The sequence below is a fragment of the Adiantum capillus-veneris genome, chromosome 16 (genome assembly GCF_014529385.1).
Source record: "Adiantum capillus-veneris isolate H3 chromosome 16, ASM1452938v2, whole genome shotgun sequence".
NCBI classification, from domain to species: domain Eukaryota; kingdom Viridiplantae; phylum Streptophyta; class Polypodiopsida; order Polypodiales; family Pteridaceae; genus Adiantum; species Adiantum capillus-veneris.
The window spans coordinates 90,736,134-90,758,278 of NC_140946.1; the positions used below are offsets into that span (position 1 = coordinate 90,736,134).

At 41.9% G+C, this 22,145-nt stretch overlaps 1 protein-coding gene across 3 annotated transcripts in view; it reads left to right on the forward strand.

The window, feature by feature from the left end:
* Nucleotides 1-13,525, forward strand: part of USP (UDP-sugar pyrophosphorylase) — a 191,523-nt gene extending 177,998 nt beyond the window's left edge. For 2 of the 3 annotated variants that reach the window (XM_086485290.1, XM_086485288.1), the window contains exons 14-17: nucleotides 12,399-12,458; nucleotides 12,545-12,625; nucleotides 12,706-12,945; nucleotides 13,036-13,525. In XM_086485290.1, coding sequence (XP_086341416.1) covers nucleotides 12,399-12,458; nucleotides 12,545-12,625; nucleotides 12,706-12,945; nucleotides 13,036-13,215 — 561 coding nt within the window. In that variant the 3' untranslated portion in view covers nucleotides 13,216-13,525. The remainder of the gene's footprint in view (nucleotides 1-12,398; nucleotides 12,459-12,544; nucleotides 12,626-12,705; nucleotides 12,946-13,035) is intronic. The other variant, XM_086485289.1, reaches the window with a different exon arrangement.
* The last annotated feature ends 8,620 nt before the right edge of the window (nucleotides 13,526-22,145 follow it).

The following is a 22,145-nucleotide window of genomic DNA, read 5'->3' on the forward strand; positions in this document are numbered from 1 at the left end:
GCTAAATCAAGGTTTGAAGTAAAGTCTACCGCCCTTTTTGAAGTTAACAGGCCGGTTACATGGTTCCATCGACGGGATTAAATCACTTTTTCCTCAAAAAGTGAGCCTTGGTCAGTTTGGGTTAAAGACACAGAGAGGTTGGGATGACCTTGAAAACACAGAGAGTTTGAAAGTAGATCGAGTGGATTTACAGGTGAGAAAGGCTACGAGAGTCTTTCTTTGGATACAGGTGAGAAAGGGTACGAGTCTTTCTTTGGATTTACAGGTGAGAAAGGCTACGAGAGTCTTTCTTTGGATACAGGTGAGAAAGGCTATGAGTCTTTCTTTGGATACAGGATGGATGGCAACGAGGAAGTGGGTTCCTCTTCAGAGGATAGACAGCCTATTCCAACTGCACATGAAATTGGCGAGTTCAGGCCAAGCAAAGAAAGCTTTGTGGGTTGTTACTGCTATGACCATGTTCAAGCAATTGATGGAGAATCCAAGATTTATGGAGTTCATACAATCTTCATCAATAGCACATCAAATTCAAGGCAATTTTGGCATGCCAGGAACAGTGTTTAGGGGTATGCAAGGCATGGTGCCCAACCCCATGTATGCAAACATTGGTTTGCACCCAAGATTTCAGGGCACACAAGGTCAGTTGGGGGTGTCACAAGGCAACTTGGGTATGGCTGGTTTTTCAATCCCATCAGTGAATATGACACCTGGACATCAACATGTTACTGGCCAGGGAGTACAGATGGCTCCCACAAGTGTACCCATCATGCAAACTCTCTTTTGACAATTTGGAGTCAATGGATAAGCTAAATCCATACAAAGAAGATGATCAGTGAGTCCATTGACATATTCAATGGCTTTGATGAGAGGACAAAGGTTTTCTCTTTCCTCGAACAGTTTGACAAAGCATTTGTTGGAAGGAGCATTTCAAGTCAGGAAAGCTGCCACTTTTCTGGGAAAAAATGCAAGTTAGTGGTGGAATACACTGTTGTTACAAGGACAGACTCCTTCCACTTGGAATGATTTCATACAGGTACCGAATTAGCTAAAGGCTAATTCAAAACAGGTACAGGATGATTTAACAAGATTTCTTACGAGAAATCTCGTGTAAATCAAAGGGCAAGTAGTCCTTCTGATGCAGAAGATCAAAGGCTACGAATTGTTGCAATTGGCACGCAAAACAGAGCCCGAAAGAAGAAAATACAGCTTGTTGTATTTTTGCAGATTTAGGGTTTTGACCCTATTTGATGTTTTTTTGTCCCAAGAGCTTCGAGGAAGCTAGAGGACAGTAATACAAGTGATCTGGAGTATTTTAGGCGCTAAAAACAGAGAATTCAGCGTGCTGAATTTCTAGGACAGGTTTGCAAAATGCTCTATTATGCGTGGATAATCACTTGGATATGTGGATTTTTGGTTGTGAAGGTTTCTACTATAGTTATGCTGCCAAAATTGGGTCAAAAAGAGAATTCTCAGCCCAATAAAAGTGACAGCATAAGGGTAGATCACAGGTTAATCTCCAAAGATCAAGATGAAGAGCAAAGAAAGATTGTTTTCGATGCTCAGTATGCAAATCAGTGATATTGCATAAAGGCTGAAATTGCCTGAGAGTTGCAAGATTCACAATGCGTTTCACGTGAGTCTTCTCAGACCCTATGTGGGTGATGTGCCAAAAGATATGCCAGCTGAAAATCAGCCGGAAGTCGAGGAACTTGACGAGATCTTGGTCCCGGAATAGATTTTGGCACATAAAGAAAGAAAAGAAAAGGCAAGGTTGCAAGCTGTTGTTTGGTAAAGTTCAAAAGCTATTCACCTCTGGATGTCAAGTGGATGGAAAAAAGTGAACTTGCAGAGTCGCTAAAAGTATCGGAACTTAAAACCTTGGTTTGCAACCTACCTTGACCCCTTGAGATTCAGAGCTACATGGATTGTCAGTTTGACAATGGCTTCTGAAAGAAATGATGTACATGTTACTTACAGTGAGCTCAAATGAAGTGCATGTTACATGAATGCTAGAGTTGTACAGATTGTCAGTTTTGGCAATTGCTCTTATGGAATGTCCAAAAGTTTGGTTAGTGCTATACAAGTGAGTATTTCTTGTCAGCTTGTCAAGGATACAGTAATTGCTTCTATTTAAGGGTACATGTGTAACTGCATTCTTAAACTGTCGGTTTGGGTATGCTCGAAAGTGTTACTGGATCCAACGTGTACTAAAAGACAGTGGCAAAATGGGTTGCTACCATTTTGTCATTGGAAAGTTAATGCCTCAAAGCAATGGCAGAGTGCAAAGCTACCACTATGTCATTGGGACAGGGTTCACACGCAGGCAATACATGTGTCGACGAGTTGTTGAATACACCAGGGTTGACAATGAGCATGTATGTGTCGTACATGTGTCGACGAGGTGTTGAATACACTAAGGTTGACCGTGACCATGTACGACATAGGTGCAAACGAGGGCGTTTGAGATTTCAAGAGGGGGGTATGTCACTAGCCAGTGGCAATTCCATTTTTGTTTATTTTCTCTTTCTTTGGGGAATTTGGTTTGTTTTACCTTTTGGAAACACCCCTCTGGAAATCTAACTGCCCTGCATTGCATAGCCGGTGTGGAACTGTTCAGAGAGAGTCCAGACCTGAGAGCTAAAGAGCACTAAGGTTGGACAAGGACTATGGTTAGCCAAAGTGGGGTCATTGGCCAGCCAAAGCGGAATCCTTTGCTACATAGGCTACATTTCAGTTCTGGGTGTGGCTGCAGTGTACAAAGAGGGTCAGATGACCTAGAAGAATGTAATGGCAGAAACTCCTAAATTTTAGGGATTGCCATTTTTGGACGGCAAAATGTCTGCACGTCATTACGTGCAATTTGACATGGGGATCATTTTGTTACTCTGTGGCCAAGTCAACAGAGGCTGCAGGTGAGATATTTTTAGACCCGAGGGTCTAAAGCGGGAAAATGCACAAATAGTGACACTTGGCACTCTGAATGTAGTTTACTACTTAAAGAGAAGGCAAAAACGTGATTTTCAGTTGTGAGCTCGTTTTTGAGTGCTGTCACAGGTGGGAGAGCTTCAATGGAGTGCTGGCTTACCCTCTATGTACAATGAGGTGCAGGATGTCATGACCTGCATACCTCTCACTGCTCTCTCTCTCTCCCCTATTCTTTATGGTTATGCCCCTCTAGTGGGCTTTTCATTTGACCAATGTATAGTTATGTGGGTTCATGCGTGATTGCTGAGGCAAGAGCCTCTTGCACAGGTATTGGATTAGCTAGCGGCTAATCCCCCGCAGGTACAAGTGAATTCGGAGAGGTTTCACGTGCGAAATCCCGTCCGATTCAAAGGGCAAGTAGCCCTTCAGGTGCGGGAGCTCGAGGACTTGCTATGGATGCGACCGGCACGCGAAACGGAGCCCGAAACAATGAATTACAGCCAGCTGTGTATTTTTGCAGGTTTAGGGTTTCGGCCCTAAATGGACCCTAATACCGCCAGGAGGTTCGGGGACGCGAGGGGACCGTTGTACAGGTGATCTGGTGCATTTTCAAGGCAGATAACAGAGAATGCAGCGTGCTGCAGATTCTCGCCAGGTTTTGCAAAGTGTCCGTATGCGTCGGGAAAGTCATCTAATGCGTGGGGATACTGACTATGAAGGGTCCTAGTACAATTATGTTGCCGAAATTGGACCAGAACAGAAGAAATTCAGCCCAGATTGTGCGGGGCAGCTTGTAGGGAACCACAGCTTTTATTCCCTCTTTTAAAGAATAAAGAAATACCGAAAGGGGCGCCTATTTAGGGGCCAATCTTGTGTCTGACTCGCATACAGATGCATTCTAGCATCTATATCCCATTCCCCTCTCTTGTGTCATTGTAGCACATGTAGAATAGACGACTAATAATGGGTGAAAGCTAAATCAAGGTTTGAAGTAAAGTCTACCGCCTTTTTTGAAGTTAACAGGCCGGTTACACGAGCTGTCAGAAGATGAGGACGAACTGGGAAATCCTTCTAAGCATACACGCTTCTTCTGCTTTCTGGCGTTTTTAAAAGTGGCTTTTTGACCCAAGTAACCGGGGAAATTAGTTCCCTTGTTACGTTTCTTCAATTGCTTTTTGGACCGCTTCTTCGTGTCCAGAAGTTGATTGATTTGGGCCTGGACTGCATCATGGAGTTCTCCCTCAGTAAACATTCTCGGAGTAGGAGGCTTCTTGTTTGCCGGTTTGATTGGTGGCTCGGTGGTTTTCTGCCACTGAGTATGCACTTTAGCCATCGACTACTGGGTCAAAAATTTTGCAAATTGGGGATCGTGAGCAAACTAAAGCATCTGCTTTGTGCACTCATCAACCTGCTGTCGACGTTGCATCTCCAAGAATTCCTACTGTGTGGGCCGAGGTGGCCCGTACTCGTTCTCTGCTAAGTCACTTAAATTTTCTATATTGCTTCCTCTCGCCTCAACGGTGGCAGAAGAGGTCGAATGATTCTTTTCGGATCCATAATGTTATGTGGGATTCTTAATGGCTTTATGCCCTGTAAGACAAAGTGATGAAGATAGGAGCGTGCCCGATGCGCGATGTATAAAGGGTGGGAGTGCCTAATAAGTCCGGAGTTTCGCCATTGAGCATGCACTTCAGCCATCGACTGTTGGGTCAAAAATTTTGCAAATTGGGGATCCTTAGCAAATTGAAGCATCTGTTTTGTGCACTCGTCAACCTGTTGTCGATATTGCATCTCCAAGAGTTCATACTGTGTGGACCAAGGTGGCCCGTACTCGTTCTCTGCTAAGTCGCTTAAATTTTCCGTATTGCCTCCTCTCGCCTCATTGGTGGCAGAAGAGGTTGATTGATTCTTTTCGGAATCCATAATGTAATGTGGGATTCTTTATGGCTTTATGCCCTGTAAGACAAAGCAATGAAGACGAGGGCGCGCCCGATGCGCGATGTATGAAGTCCGAGATCAGGGCTAATAAGTCCGGGATCGGGGCTAATAAGTTTCTTCAATAACAATTCCCAAAAGTGCCCCCAAGTGCCTTGTCCGCTCTTTGATAGGACCTGTATGCTTTGAGAAAAGCACACGCCTGATGCTCTGATACCACTGTAACAAACTTGGACACCCCGAGTGGCTAATAAGTCCAGGGTCGGGACCCGAAGATTCTTCAATAACATTTTCAAAAGTGCCCAAGTGTCTTGTCCGCTCTTTGATAGGACTTGTATGATTTGAGAAAAGCACACGCCTGATGCTCTGATACCACCGTAACAAACTTGGACACCCAAGTCTAGAATCTGTCGCAACACTAGAGAGAATCACTTAAAATACTTCACAACTTTAAAATCACAGTTCAATTCGAGATGACACGGTCCGTCGTAGTTCCGTGCTCAGAGGAATTGGCCCCAAAGACTGGCGCCCCTTTCAGTATTTCTTTTATATTAATGCTTGATCAAAGTTACAACGCACTTAGGGTCCTCCGCTCTCAGACTCTGTGTCCAGATGTCCTAAAGAGTGAGGCATAGTTACCCGGAACGGGGAACGAGGATTGACAACATGCATGAAATGCCATTCCTTGTTTCGGATACTCACGTTTGAAACACGGAACGGGGATCTGGAACAGGAAATTGGGATGGGAACGGGGAACGGGGACCTGAAGATGGCCATTCCTTGTAACTATGAAGTGAGGCCCTTAGGGCTTTTTTATTCTTACAAGGGATGCCCAAAAGCAGAGCCCCAAAAGCAGTTAAAACTCAAAAGCAAACTATTCCAAAAGCAACTGGTCAAAAACTGCCATAAAAAAGTCAGCAGCGCAAAAAGCGGAATTCCGTACAACTGCCACGTGATCAACCAGTAAGCGCAAATTGCGGAAGGCCTTACAGACTGCCATGTCAGCATGTCAGCGCACTTTTCGGGATTCTGCCACGTCAGCATGTCAACGTACTTTTTCGGGATTCTACCACATCAGCATGCCATGTCAGCACTGTCCGTACAATTTTTGTGTGTGTCCGGGCAGAACTGCCACGTCATCGATTTGTGACAGATTGCACAAGAGGAGAGTCACTCCACTCGTTTGTCACAGATTACCTAAATTGAATAAAGTCACTAATTTCTCGTTGAGATTTTAGGTTACTGATAGGTTGATAGTATTTTGCAGAATTACTTTATAAATAAATGTGCACTGAATTGGAAATTTCCTTAATTGAATTGAAAACATGTGCTCTTTCATGTGTGTATTGTTAGTTACGTGTAGAGAAAGATGTGTACAACATTTTGTCTGATGAATGATGAATGATTTGAACTTAGTGCATTTAGACATATGTTAGAGATCTCAGTGATATCTGGATGTCATGGCTAAGTGAATGTGAACTAAATGAAATTCGAGTGCATTAAGATGTCTATCCGGATGAGATGGCTGGATACTCTTGTGAGTGCATCAAGAGTTCCGGAAGGATGAGATGAGTGCACAATGATCTAGGTGGGTCAAGAGTTCTAGACGGAAGAGATGGCTAGATTGAATAATTGAAACACAAGTGTTTCGTGTGGACTAAGTGTTTGATTTTGTGAATTGCATGCTATGTGGATGTGTGTCTTGTGGGGATGGTCATGGGCATGGTTTTCCTGGTTGAAATGTGAAATGAAAGGATATGATACTATTGATAGTAACAAGTTTTAGGAGACCAAGACATTCGTGAAAGATTAGTGCGATCTGGATGTGATTGCTAAGTCGTTACACTAATCAGGATTAGTATTTGAGATCCTCGACAAAAATGTGATTGATCAGTGACTGATGTCTATGTGGAAGTGTTGGATTGGTGGAGTCTGGTGCATGAGTACATAGAGTCAGTGTCGATTGAAGAGAGTTTCTATCCTTTGGCTATTTTTGCACTCGTAATCGAGGGCGATTACAATTCTTTCAAGAGGGGGGAATGTCACAAAGTGATGCCCAATTGGAAGACAAATGGACGAGTAGACAAGAGAAGCCGAACCAACCAACTTAAAGAACTTCTGAGCACCGGCCAAGGGGCCTAATCCTAAAAATCCCGAAGCTTGAACTATGAGGGTGACTTCCGTAAAATGTCCTGACATGCTGACATGGCATACTGACGTGGCAACTGTTGTACAAAATTTCTATGTTTTACGCTATTGATGCCACATGGCTGTATTGTTTATAAGTGCCCTTGGGGTCTCACTTTGCAAAGCATATGGATGCAGAGTCTCAGAGCAAAGGACCCTTGGAGAGTTGTATCGTTGCGACATAATAATAAAGAAACACTGAAAGGGGTGCCAATGTTTGGGTCCAGTGCATCTGGGCATAGAACTCCGCCATGCCGCATTCTCTCTCTCTCTCTCTCTCTCTCTCTCTCTCTCTCTCTCTCTCTCTCTCTCTCTGGCACGATTGTATGCATCCATTATTGAGCAGCAGTTGAGTAACTGGGCAGAGAGTGAGGGTGTACGGGCAAAGGGACAGGCAGGTTTCAGGAGGGGTTTCTCCACTCTTGACCATATTCTGACACTCAGAGCTATCATTGAGGAGGGCAGGTCACATGGGAGACGGATTTATTGTAGCTTTGTGGATTTCCGCAAAGCATTTGACATGGTACCGAGAGCTCGACTGATGCGCAGACTGCAGGAGATGGGGGTGCCCACAGTGTTGATTTGGGGGATTATGGCTTTATACAGATCAGTGATGGGACATGTACGCACCCCAGAGGGGATATCTGACTTAGTTCACTCCACTATCGGGGTGAAACAGGGTTGCCCATTGTCTCCTACTCTATTTGGTATGTATGTTGATGAGGTGTCTGATTACATTGACAGAGAGGGTGATAGAGGTGCCCAGCTGGCAGGGACGTGGATCCCATTGTTGTTATATGCTGATGATATTGTCTTGATCTCTGACTCACCAGAGGGTATGCAGCGACAGTTGGATGCATTACACAGTTTTGCAGAGGATAGTGGATTGTCTGTAAACCTTGGTAAAACCAAGGTCATGGTGTTTAACACCACACCGCAGTGGATCAGGAGATCGGCACCGACCTTCACGTATGGTCAAGAGATTGTGGAGTATACAGATGCATACACTTACCTTGGGATAGTCTTCACTGGGCCGAGGTTTTCTTTGGGGAGAGCAGCAAAGACTAGACTGACCAGAGCTTATGCGGCCTTGGGAGGCTTGGAGAGGATGTGTTCGCAGGTTCAGTTCCAGGAACCTCGGACAAAGTTATGGCTCTTTGATACTTTAGTAGCCTCAGCTATGATGTATGGGGTACAGGTATGGGGACCTTCTGTAGGACAGGATGGTTGGAGAGGTATGGAGAGGCCCTTGGTATCTATGATCTCCCGATTGATTAGAGCCAAGGCCTCCGTACCTCACGCGATCATTCGAGCAGAGCTAGCTGCCCCCCCCATGGAGATTGAGGCGCTTACCAGATCAGCGTCTTTTGTGCACAGCCTATGGGATACTACTAGAGACAGATATGCTAGATTGGCCCTTGAGTCTTCCAGACAGTTAGCTCTACAGGGGGACACTTCATGCTGGTATGCACAGATGACTTCATGGTTTCAGACGCATGGCTTCACCATGGACAGGTTGCCCCCTTTCCAGTATTCTCTTCAGGCACCCTCGCTGTCTCTTACACGGGTGGAGATCACTAGACTCATTCGTCAGGACCTGATCTAGCTCGACACCAGGAGGACATGGATAGAGCCGCCTCAGGAGTTGAGCACAAAGATGGCTTTCTATAGAGAGCATCTTCTCCACCTCACAGGAGATGGGTTTGTGATTTGACCCAGCTACATGGACACACATATGTCTCATGGTTTGCGTTGTGCCATTGGTCAGATACGCACATCCTCACATCAGCTCGAGATTGAGACCGGTAGATTCAGAGGGATACCAGCAGACAGCAGGATATGCCGATTATGCCAGAGAGAGCCAGAGACAGAGTTGCACTACATATGTCATTGCACAGTGTTCTATGAGATACGGGGGCGTTTCCACTGCTTATTCAGAGAGGGTTTTGGTCCTCTATCTAGGGTCATGAGTTATGAGGATCAGAGATGTCTTGGACTATATCTACTTGAGTTACACAGGTATAGAGACACTTTACTGGGGAGAGCTAGAGAGAGGCAGTCCCAGAGACACATTACAGATTTCTTTTCACTAGATATGGGACAGCCAGAGGAGCAGCCACCACTGCAGAGCTCGTCCCACACTCATTCGACCACTACTGGCACTCTCATCGACCGAGCATTGGAGCTACAGAGATACAGACGACCGCGACTGAGGAGAGGAGCTACACAGCATCGACGGAGACTACAACAGAAGATTCGAGCCATACTCTCTCGACATCCAGAGTGCAGATGAGGATGGATCCTCACCATTTCTTCCATCTTTGTTTCACACACTGTTACATCCAGTTTACCGGGCACCTATTGTATCAGCTGCTACACCCACGTAGTTTTAGATTGTAGTAGTAGTAGTAGTATTTTGTTCCACTTCTAGTTCTTTTCTAGTTCTTTTGTACCCAGACATGGTATTAGATTCACTATTTTGTAACTGATTGGTCTCATAGGTCATTTTGGCCTTTTGAAGACGTTAATATAACATTTCATTTCATTTCATTTCTCTCTCTCTCTCTCTCTCTCTCTCCTGACAGACTTACCCGTAGAGCATTTGAGGCAGCTATACAGCTATCAGAGAGTGGACATGAGAGAGCATGGTACTCACAGGTCAGAGCATGGTTTGAGGGACACGGTCTTGACATGGAGAGCCTACCACCATTCCAGTACGACCCCCACTCACCATATGTTCACCTCTCTCGCAGTGAGAGGAACTTGGTATTGAGACAGGATCTGTGGCAGCTATACACTAGGAGAGTCTGGGAGGCACCTAGCTTGGGGACGAGGATGTCAGATTACAGAGACCAGTTTCTCACCATATTGTCTGGGGGGTTCATACAGAGACCACGCTACATGGACACATATATGCCACATAGCTCACGGGTGGCGATTGGTCAGCTGAGAGTGGCTTCACACAGGTTAGAGATTGAGATCGGGAGACATACTGGTGTTCCGAGGGGGAGCGAATCTGCAGAGCCTGCACAGAGGAGGTGGAGAGTGAGGAGCACTTTGTATGTAGATGCAGAGCATACACTGAGATCAGAGGCAGGTATGAGGCCCTATTTAGAGGACAGCCCACTCTCCGAGAGATCATGGAATCTCGAGATCAGAGACAGCTCGGACGTTTCTTACTAGAGATACAGAGCCATCGGGACACACTACTACAGCCACACACAGCTACACAGACAGAGGGGAGACAGTCGCAGCTCACAGACTTCTTTCAGAGGATTTCCGCCCCCCCCTCACCAGACACTCAGAGGGGAGTGACACTCCCACAGGCGGAGGTGAACCGAGCTAGACGACGACCACGAGTCACAGGCTACAGGGGCGCGAGCTCCCACCACCGACAGGTCGAGGAGATCCGAGCCCGGGAGCGCCGTGCCACTGAGGAGCGAGTGGCTCAGATGAGGGCTGACCCGACAGCTTTCATCCGGGTAGCCTTGGCACCAGACCCACCCATGTACCACATCTTACACCCCCCCATTAGTACAGGATGGAGCTAGATAGCTTGATGCATTCTCATGATTGTACTACCTTGAGCATACAGACATGCATATACCCCTAGAGATAGAGCTCCATCCCTCCTCAGATACTCCACTACCTACTTTCAGCTCAGTTTTGTATCAATTTTGTTTCATTTGTCTTTCCGATAGACGGATGACATACACACAATGTACATTTGATTTGTCTCATAGGCCGATTTCGGCCTGACATAGACGTTAAAAATCTTTCTTTCTTCTTTCTTTCTTTCTCTCTCTCTCTCTCTCTCTCTCTCTCTCTCTCTCTCTCTCTCTCTCTCTCTCTCTCTCTCTCTCTCTCTCTCTCTCTAGTAAAGTTCAATGATTTTGCAGTTTCTCTGTTGCTATTGATTCCTCGTATCGTTGCGACATAATAATAAAGAAACACCGAAAGGGGTGCCAATGTTTGGGTCCAGTGCATCTGGGCGTAGAACTCTGACATGCCGCGTTCTCTCTGTCTCTCTCTCTCTCTCTAGTAAAGTTCAATGATTTTGCAGTTTCTCTGTTGCTATTGATTCCTCGCTAGGAGTGTCCAAGCTTGTAACAGAAGAAACATAGGAGATTCTTGTACCTGAACTAGTCCTACACACAAGAAAAGTAAAGGGTAAGCTAGTCCACAGATATTTGGTTAAGTTTAGGAATCATCGAGCTCTTGATACAAGATGGATGGAGGAAGACGACTTGGTAGATACTCTTTAGATATTAGAGCTTTATCGGCTTTTGGTTTAGCTACGACTATTCCAAAAGTGCACGTGGATCAGCAGGTTGAATCTAGTGCGGTGCGTGCCGCACAAGAGAGAAGCTACTCCAGTTCTTTGTCACAGATTGCTTAGAAGGGAATAGGGTCAACCATTGGTCCTTGGCATTTTGGAGGCGCTGACACGCTAACAAGTTGTTGAGTGACTTTACAATATGTACATAAAAACTTGACCATGATCTGTAGTTTATGGTTAGCGATTCCTTAAAAATTGAATGATTCATGCATTCTTACAATCGTCTCTTTGTTTGAGCATGTGAATAAGATGAAATGTCTGTAGCGCTTTCTCTTGGTTTACCTGAGATGATGAATCTGGAATTGAGGACGAGATTTAGTAGATCAAGACATCTGCCAGAGATCAGTGTGATTTGGATGTCATTGCTACATAAGTATTATGATGACATCTCGACAGGGATGATGATACGAATGCGATTGTGATTGTTTCAGTGACTAGTGTGTTTGTGCTAGTGCATCATTTGAGTGGTCAAATGCATTATGCATGGTCAGTGTCTACTGATGGTTTATGCAACTACATTATCATATTCAATCGCACCATACTATACAACCTCCTTAAATTGGAGGCCATAACAAGCTTTGAGCATCACAGGCTTATTCCAATATACGTGCTCAAGCTCTACACTTCCATAAGAAACTGCTTATGTTTGCATGAAGAGCATCTTCAAAGTTCCACCAACATGGTTCAATTATGAAAGGTAGCAGTCCATTCAATTTTATGAAGTCATACGAATTACACTGTCTATAATAGTTGGATTATCTCCAAGCTCAACAAAACTAAATTTCTTGCTTTGACTTGTCCATACACTTGGAATGCAGCGTCTCATCGAACCAACTTGTTTGGGTTCAATTCATCTCCTAGGCATATTTCCTCCCCTGCAATGTCATTCTGGTTAACAAGAGTTTTTGGGTTCATACTATCTTGTGATGGAATCTTAACATTGGTTATGGAATCTTGGCATTGGGTCTTGAATAGTTTTATAGAGGATGTCTAATGTCAGATATAATGGCAGGTCATGGATGCGTGGCTTGCATATTCACCTGTAAAAAACAACCCAGAGGATGCTGCAAAGGTTGTGTAATCCGCTTTATTAAGTATCTTAAGTTTCCACTCCGCACAAGTGAAAGGGTCTCTGAAGCATGTTGAGCAATTTTGTAGGTACCAAAAGGTAATCCTCCACATAGTGCAACTTCAGGAGAAATGGCTATTTACAGAGCAAACTCACTTATACTCCGTCATGTATGGTTTTTGTCTTATTTAGTTAACCTCTTATCAAGATTATTGAGTTTCTACCAACTTTCTATACTTCTGTGATGCAGGCTGGTGTTGAGGTTGAAGGTCCTAAAATGGAAACGTTTAATGGCCAAGAAGTAGAAGTCTGGCCACGCATTGTGTGGAGCCCAGAATGGGGCGTAACATACTCTACACTAAAAAGCAAGCTTCTTGGAACCTGCTCGGTCTCCCAAAAGTCCACTCTTGTGCTGGATGGGAAAGACATTGTGCTGGATGATGTGAATGTGAATGGAACTCTTGTAGTCTCTGCAGTGGAAGATGCCAAGGTCAGTATCTCTACCTGCTGAGCCCTAGTTCTCATATACTTGGCCTCAAAGCTGTGAAGCACTCCTTATACTGAGTTAACATCACACTAGCAGGTGAAGCTACACTCTTGGAGAGTCGAAAATTCTGGTTGGGTGATTGAGTCCGTGAATCACAAGGACACGAATTTTCCTGAGGAGGTTCGCCTTCGTGGCTTTACAATCAAGAGGTTGGATCAAGAAGTCATAAACATTGAAGAGGCTGGCAATTTTGAGCTTAGACAGAAGCTGTAAATTCTCACCTTCGCCTGTCAATCAATTGTCGAATTTTTGCGGCACAAGACATAATTTCAAGGGTATTTTGAGAGATTCAGAGCTTATACTCTTCAGTTGAGCACTGAACTTCACAGGCGCCGGCTAGTGTTTTGAGCGCCTTCCAGAAGTGTGTAAATAATGCTGCCATTCAGTCACCTTGATATAATCTGTGCATATTTTTCTCCTCATCTTAGTGCACCAGTTTGTGGCTACTTTTCTAAAGCATCTGGAATAAAAATGTAACATTCGAAACGACCAATAAATGGAGCTATTGCCACCTTGCTTCCAATCTTTTCTCAATATGATTGCCAACTAACCAAACCAACCCTGTGCATTCAGCCAAAAAAGGAAACCTTGTGGCTTTATCTCGAGTCGTGAAGAAAGACTCTTTCAAATAACCCTACAATATAGTAGAAATATAACCTAAGATAGAAATGGCAGTGGCATTCCACAACTCAAAGCTTCTTACGAATTGTTTTGACAACCAGATTATCATTTAGTCCTAGCATATCATCCAACCTCCTTCCATTAGAGGCTATGTTAAACGCATCTAACATGTATTAAGAGAGCAGATCAGGAGGTGGTAAACAGAAGAGGCTTGCAATGTTGAGCTTGGATAACAACTATGACTTCTCATCTTGTTTGTCAATTCCCTATAGAGTTTTTTCCACATAGGAAATAGATAATGTAATTGTTCTTCGAGAGATTGAGTTACACACTCTTTATGTACTTGTTGAGCTACACAGTTTTGAGAACCAAGGTTGCTTTTTGATGGGCATTTACCCATATTTGCAGATTTTGTCCATTTTTTATGAGTGAAATGTATGCTACCCTTCAAAAATTTCCACAGGATGCGGTAATTTTTTGTTGTTGATTATAGTTATATTTTTTAATTTTCTGAGTCATTTTGTGAACGATTTTGGGAGCCTAGAAGGGGTGTGTGTTATGGGCTTGGCAAGCCTGCAATCTTTGACAAATGGCATTTATTTTTGTGAAATTGAGAATGCTACCAAGAGTGATCGGAGGAGTAGTTTTACTCTCATGATTACTGATGGTCTTCTTCTACTGATAGGGCCTGTAACTTGGTGCCTTCTCTTTTGCACTTTTTTTAAAAAACTATTCTAGCTCATTCTCCTCTCTTGCAGTCGGTTCGTGTTCCAACTAGATGTTTGGATTGTCATAGCATAGTGCCACTCAAATTTCGAATCAATTATCTTGTGGGTTGTGCCACCCACTCTTGAATCCTCCTTTTCCTTAGAGATGTACTGTCAAAGTGCATTATTATGTTTGATTATGGAAAAAAGGTAAACATAGTTTGGAGCCAAGTTGTTTTTCTTTTTAATTTGATGTTTCAAATTGTCTTTACACAATGTGGTCAAGGAAGACCATTGTTGCAGATAGAGACGATGATGTGAATGTCTTGCATGCCATGCCACAAAAAATTCCTTTTTGTATTACCATACAAATTGCTGCCCACTTAAAAAACTGGGGGTGGGGGGGGGGGGGGGGGGGGGGGGGGGGGGGGGGGGCTGCGGGTTGTTACTTATAGCACACCTGCTTATTTAGATAATTAAATAGGTGGCCCTACTCTTGAGCCGACGACGACGTCGTCTAATGGTTACCTTGACTGTCTAAAACCATTTTGGAGAATGTTGGCACTAAATTTTACAAGTAGAAAACCTTAAATTGAGGCAAAGTACACCAAATTGAAAGCCACTAAAGTAGCCAACGCTCGCATCTGTGTTTAACCAGAGCTATGGCTGAGTCGCTTGAATCATAGGTTTTAGCTGCCAACACGCAGAAAATAAAGTTTTTTCCCGTGGAGGTTGAACCTTATGATCTTCTTTAATTTTGGAACGGGGTGCCTACAATGTTGTCTATTGTGGTACTTGCAAAAACATTTCATGAAACTGAGGCGCTTGGATTTAGACACCATAATCTTGTGAGTCTTCAGCTTGGCACTACTGTTGGATGTTTATTGTCTTCATGTGCAACAATCTAGGTCCTGGCATAGTATTTTACAAGCTTTTAAGGCTATTAGCAGCAAGCATGTGAGCTCATGGAGAGGCATGTCTTACAACCTTCGTCTTGTCGTCCAAGATGTTGTGTGTTGGAGGGCATTGATTGCACAATATGCCCAACATGGTTGTGGCAAGGAAGCTCTTGGCTTTTTTTAACAGATGTGAAATGAATTCCGTTCCTCAAATGCAATCATCTCTCTTCATGAGAGTGCTGGCTATGGGCTATTGCGGAACCATGTCTTGCTTGGCATTGCTTTGGTTGACATGCATGCAAAATGAGGTGTCCTCACAAATCACAAAAAGTTAATACACGTCGTTATACACATTACAAAGAACTTTAGAGTCTGCGAGGATTGCAGTGTTTCCCTGATAGTAGAAAAACAAAAGATCTTGGTCAAAGGTGCAAAACACTCACATATTTGAAGGTGGAAAATGCTTTTGGGCTGGACATCATGATAAAAAGGTTTGGAAAGATCAAGTTTCATGCAAAACGTCAATTTTGGGCTCTTAATAAGTTGCCTTACTGGGAATCTTGTTGTTATTTCACATCTCTTACTTGTTAAAAGAACCCAAAGAGTAATGACATTGTCTTGTTTAAGATTCGTGTAGCTTTGAAGGTGCGTAATATTTTGCACATGTATGTGACAAAATTGGCTATATGCATTCCTCTTTGGGTGACATTATGCTTATGGTTTTCCGGAGCTTGGTTATATTCAAGTTCAATGTTTATCGAGAAAGTTGCTGCGAAGGCAAGAGATTATGTTGAGGTTTATCATCATTTGCATCCCAACTACTTACTTGTTCAATGTTGTAGGATTATCAATAGACCTTATGTTTATGATGTGGATCATAAATCACTCCATTGAGAGGTAGCTTATGCCATATGCGAGTTGCCATTTGTCTTGCCTGATCCATGCATAATTTTCATCATTCAAAATGCACTGAGTGACTTTAATCTGTGCCTCAGATTATAATGCTTATAACATAGCAATAAACAAATGTACACAAATTTATGATGAGGTTATACAATAGGGTTACTATGAGATAAATTCATGCTTTGTATTGCTCTTGTGGACATGTATGCAAAGTGCCATGCTCTCTCAAATTCCAGGGTGTGCTTGAGAAACTCTCGTCTTGTAATGTAGTGTCTTGGAGTGCACTGATAGTAGGGGTATGTAGCAACATATAAGGGTGACAAATCATTGAGGCACTATGAACACAAGTTACATGAAGGAGTCCTTCCAAATGCGGTGACATACACCTAATCTTGAAAGCCTGTACCATTCTTGGATCCTTAGAAAATGGGAAAGAAGTTCATAAAGAACTTATAAAGCATGGGCTACTGTAAGATAATCTTGTGTTGGGCAATACTGGTGGGCATGTATGCCAAATGTGTTGCACTCTCAAGGACAAAACATGGGCAGGTAATGGTAGGCATGATAACAAAAGTGAATGCAATCGTCGACATGTTGGCAGAAGTCGTAGAAGGGAAGACGATGGCAAAACACATACTAGTGGCAAGGTGCAGAAAGACGTAAGGAAGGTTTAGGAGCAGATCTATCCAAGATTGTGCTTTGATGCATACGATCGATACCAAATGTATACTTATATTCCATATTTTGATTTCCTCTATGTGATCTCAAAAGTACCTAGACTCAATCATGTACACATTAAAGTAATGAGTTTACATTAAGATTGTAGATAAAGGTGACAAGGATTGATGAATGTTTGTGATGTCCAACAAAGGGACACATGGAAAGTACACCACAACATGGCTTCATAAAACATCGGTAATAAGTTCTTCCTTGTGCAACTGCAATACTTTTACAATAAAAATTCCTTCCAACATTGGAGGAGAAGCGAAGTCCCCCTTCAACATTGGAGGGCCAAAAGTGGCCACGGAAGGACATGTTTATTATTATAAATATGGAGAAGCTGCCAACTTCAAACCATATGTATATATCATACGTATGATTTTTTCTTTTTTCGATGGGTCACAAGCAATGCAATGCATGAAATGCACCTCTCTTCATCTTTAAATATTATAATGTGCAAATTTTCACCTCCATACATTTTTTTAATGCAAAATCTAATTTATGATACAAGGTCGTAGTGCTTTTGGCAAAAGCTTCGAGGAGAGATGCTATGGAGCCATCGACATAAGATATGCCATGAGGTAAAATCCACATCTGTCATTTTTTCAATTCTTACCATTTGTACAATGAATCAATCAAAGCAAACTAGTTGAATCTAAAATATGTCAAAAGTTTAAGCCCTTTGGGCGTTGGAAAAACCTTTTAGATGGGGTTAAGGGGCTGTCCAAACTTTTGGCGACCCCTTGTTCTGGGACCCACTCACGCCAACACATGTGTCTGCCATGAGAGAATACAGACATGAGAGCCATATTTGGCACTCAATGTATAACGAACCTTAAATGTACCATCTTTACGATAGTTACAATTTAGTCATCAAAATTTTTATATCACATTCTTATGGGTGAACGGTGGGATATCTTGAAGGAATGCCTAGCGAGCCTCAACCTACATATCAAAGAAGAAGAATATTCAAACTGTAGTGATAGCAAAATACTACAAATAGTACAAATATCCAAAGCTTTCTCACGAGCCTATGTTTGGAAAAATTGGTCAGCAACTCCTCAATGTTGATATGACAACAATATAAGTGTGGGAAAGTTGAGTCGTAAAAAAACACAATGTTCACAATTACCAAGGATCTTGAGCAATCCTTCCCTCAAATTTTTTTGCTTCAAAGTTGAGCTTATCAAAGTATCATTTTTCTACCATCGAGCTACATATGTTGATTAGCAAGCAAAAATATATTACTACTCAAGTGCCAATGAAGGTGAGAGCTCTCACTACCAACAAATGACCCTTGAATTTTAAAACTCAAGGATTCCAACCATGCACTTTCATTCATCATCAAAATGTCTGCCGTTACCTAAAGCAATGACTCATAAGCCTATTTTGCACCTTGAGCAATGGTCAATGTATAATGACATCAAGCTTAGAAAGTGTGGCTTGACAAATAACCCATCTCTTTTTGACACAAGGTGCCTACATATAAAAGACATTCAAACTTAGGGAAATAAAAATATAATTAAATAATGAGCTAAATGTTGATGCCCATTGTTATGCTTATGGCATGCACAACCAAGGCTACCATCAACTCACGCAAGACAACAATCCATATGGTGCTATGTCTGCCAGGTGTACTACCTAGCTAGAGACCTCATATGTCGCTGCTTTATGTGGTACATGTTAGCGTGCACATTCATTTATAGACCACTAATATAGACAATGAATATATCATATCTATAGTGAGATTTTATGCTCGTTTATATATGAGAGTATTTAGCCATAATAGTCAATGATTTTGAGTCAAAATATGGTGTTTTTGGAAGTTATTTCTTTGTTGAAATAGTTCCAACCCTATTGCAAATTTTAGTTGGAAACAAGCTGACAAAGGAAACTATATTGTATAGTCTTTTAGAATGGAAAATTCCATCAAGGGAAACCGATTATGGGACTATAGACCCAATGAAGTAGCATGTCTAGAATTTGAAAGAGAGTCGAGCAAAGATGATGCAAAAGCACATATGTTTTGGGAGAGAGAAGTAGATTTCCTCAAAGAAGTTGATCCAGAACTCTAGAGAAGTGATTTCACTATGTATCAATAACATTTTCATACCACATATAAGAAGGTGCAGTCACACAAATATGCATGAGACATTTTTGGCACAATGAACAACTCAAATACAGAAGCCAAAAAGGTACACTGGAGAAAATGCTACACGTGTTTGAAGACACAGTAGATCAATTATACATTATGTTGGAGAAATCAACTAAATACAAGGATCGAGCTTGTATCAATGTAGATATTCCTAGTGACGATCTGATGTCAGTCATACTTAATGTTTGGGACCATATAATAAGTCATTAGTATACTTTTATTTTTGTAATGAGTAGGTGAGCTTATGTTTACAAGAGGGCCCAACATTGGGAAAGTCAAATTCATCGACTCCATAAAATAATACAAGAGGACCAAGTATTCTATTCTAGAGGCCATGGCAATAAAATATGTGGTATAAAATATGTCATACTCACTAGTAGGTGGTTTCTAGAGGGAAATTTCCATATTAAGCTAGACAATTTTTGTTGAGGATGGGACTCTATAAAAAATTGTGAGAAGAATGAAGGCTCAATTTTGAGGCATTAAGGGTAAATTTGGTCAAGCTCTACCTTGAACCTATGATGGGTTGTCCATATACTGAAAGGTATGGTTAAATGGCACCACATGGTGGAGTATATATGCTTAGAGAAGGCCACATACACATTACACATCACCGATGAACATGGTCCCACTTTGTGGCATAGCCCTAGGGAAGATATATGTTTTTGGTGCCATTTATACTCAAAGAAGGCTAAGTATGCATTACACGTTCCCGATGAATATGGTGCCACATTGTGGAGTAACCCTAGGGAAGATTTTTTTTTTTTGGTGCCATTTATACTTAGAGAAGTCTAGGTATGCATTATTGGGATTCCTTTTAGTTGTTGAAAAGAGAACTTTCGAGCTAAACAAAGCTATGTTTAAGTAGCCAAGAAAGGACCTTTATTGAATGACTTTGATTGTAATGAAGCAAGATGGTCTTCATAGAAGTTTTAACCGATCAAGCTTCTTGTATTAGGGAGATTTTAGAATACCCTTCCCTTTGTTTATTTGTATGCAAGGTCAATGAGTTCTTCTAAGACATTTAAGAGACCAAACTTGTCAGATAGTGGAATGTTTTTCTAACACTATGTTGAGAAGAGTTTGTAAATCAAGAACGTAGGTTAATGAAGAATTCTGAGGCATATTTGATCAACCATACATTGTTGATACTTATGCTCAAAAATCTCTTGATGTCTTCTTGCTTCTTTTCTAAGGTAAGAAAGAATTCTTATACTGTCAAATTAAGACATGCAATAATGACATGAGTGACCTCTGTGAAGATGCAATTGGATGCATCTAAAATACACCTAAGCTTGTGGTTGTGGATTTTATATATGGAGAAGAGAATGGGTTGGGATTCCCAAGGGATGTAATCTCAACCTCGTCCAATTACAGTTAGAATTGGGTATTTAAGATGAAAAAACTCAACTATTGATCCTAGCTTTGGTAGAGGACCTGAGTAGTTTTTGGCATTTGAAAAGAGGCATTATTAGGGGCCTTGTCATGATCAAGGTAATGATACCCAATGGGGTCATACTGAGAGCTTTTACACACAGATCTGAGCCAAAATAACACCCCATTTTTTTGCAAACTCTATGAGCACTGATCTGAATATCCCAAAAATAGAGAATTTCCCATTCCATTAATAAATTGATAGCATAGCAGCTGGTGCTAACCAACTAGTCTCATGGACAAGCCTATGATATGGGATTTTGTCCATATCATGTGAGATATCTAACTAATAATGAGAGCTATGTCATGTTTGAAATTTTCCTCCAGTTGGAGATTTTCTACTAATTATGTTAGGCAATTCAGTATGGCAACCAAGGCTAGGTGAGGGTTAAGGGGCTCGCTAGGTATATCGTTCAGCCCAAAAGAAACCGAGTTCTTGATGAATTTATCCTTAACAAACTTAGGATCCGTTGTCTAGATATACAATCCCATGTTACCGAAGTCTACAAAAGTCCCAATGGTCCTTTCAAAACCAAGGATGCTTACAATCAAAGTTTAAAAAGTATTTTTTAGAGACAATTTATTCTTATTAGGTTCCAAGTACGTCAACCAATTCAAACATTGTCAAGAAGGAGATGATTACCAAACTTAATGTTGAAATCTTCTACAAAGATAATCTTAGGAGGGTACACATAAAAAATCTTGTTGAAAAGAAGCCAGTGTACATAGAGTAGTTTAGTTTGAGAAAACATCTTTCTTCTATATCTACCCACCATGATCTATAAGTGTTTAAAGGTCAAGTAAGTGCCTAATATGATGACTTCTACCTCCCCCTCCAGTAAAGCTCCTATAATTTCCTCTAAAAATGTTGGAATTAGAAGAGCATAGAGTTCATAACTAAGTATACCAATTGCTAGGGGAGGTTAATGAGTTGAGTCTCTTTAGACATGGGGTAGCCTCCTCTCATTAATATATGGAATAATGAAACTTTGACCCCAGTGAAGCTACTATAAGAGGAAAAAAAAGATCCTAGTTCATTTGATTTTCTTTCTTCTTTAAGACTTCAAGCATCATAGTTTTTAAATGCATGAAAGCAATGTGAGCTAGTATCACCATCTTGGCTCCCCCCCCCCCGGGCCCTGCAAAACCATGAGCATAAAAGGGAAAGATGGTATTTCGTAGGTTTGTCCAAGAAATAATAACTGCAAATGGTTGAGAATGAACCAGATTGCATGGTCAAACCACATAATAGTTGACTTGCAAGGAGCCTTGTTGTCCAAAAACTTACAAGCACATTTGATGTATGATCCCTATTACCTTGGATACTCTTAGAACAATATCAAGGAGTGTTCACTCATAGAATAGAGGTATGTCTAAAACTCCTTGATAGCCTCCAATACGGCAAGGCTCTGAGAAAAGATATTACCACTTTCTTTATACTATAGTTTTTGTAGGGTAGTCACAAAGGATGGATTAAGGTCACACAATTTCTTGTGAGAGTTAGAAAGATTAGATTCATTTGAGGAGAAGAAGACCAACTCTTGAGTGTGAGATTTAGCAAGGATAGATAGCTAAAAGAGGCATGCAGATAACACTTTGTTTCCCTCAATGGAACTTTTATCCAATGCTACAAGAAGCTTAACCCAATCATGGAATGAAAGTACTTGAAGTAATGAAACATGTGATTCTAAAGAAATCGAAGAT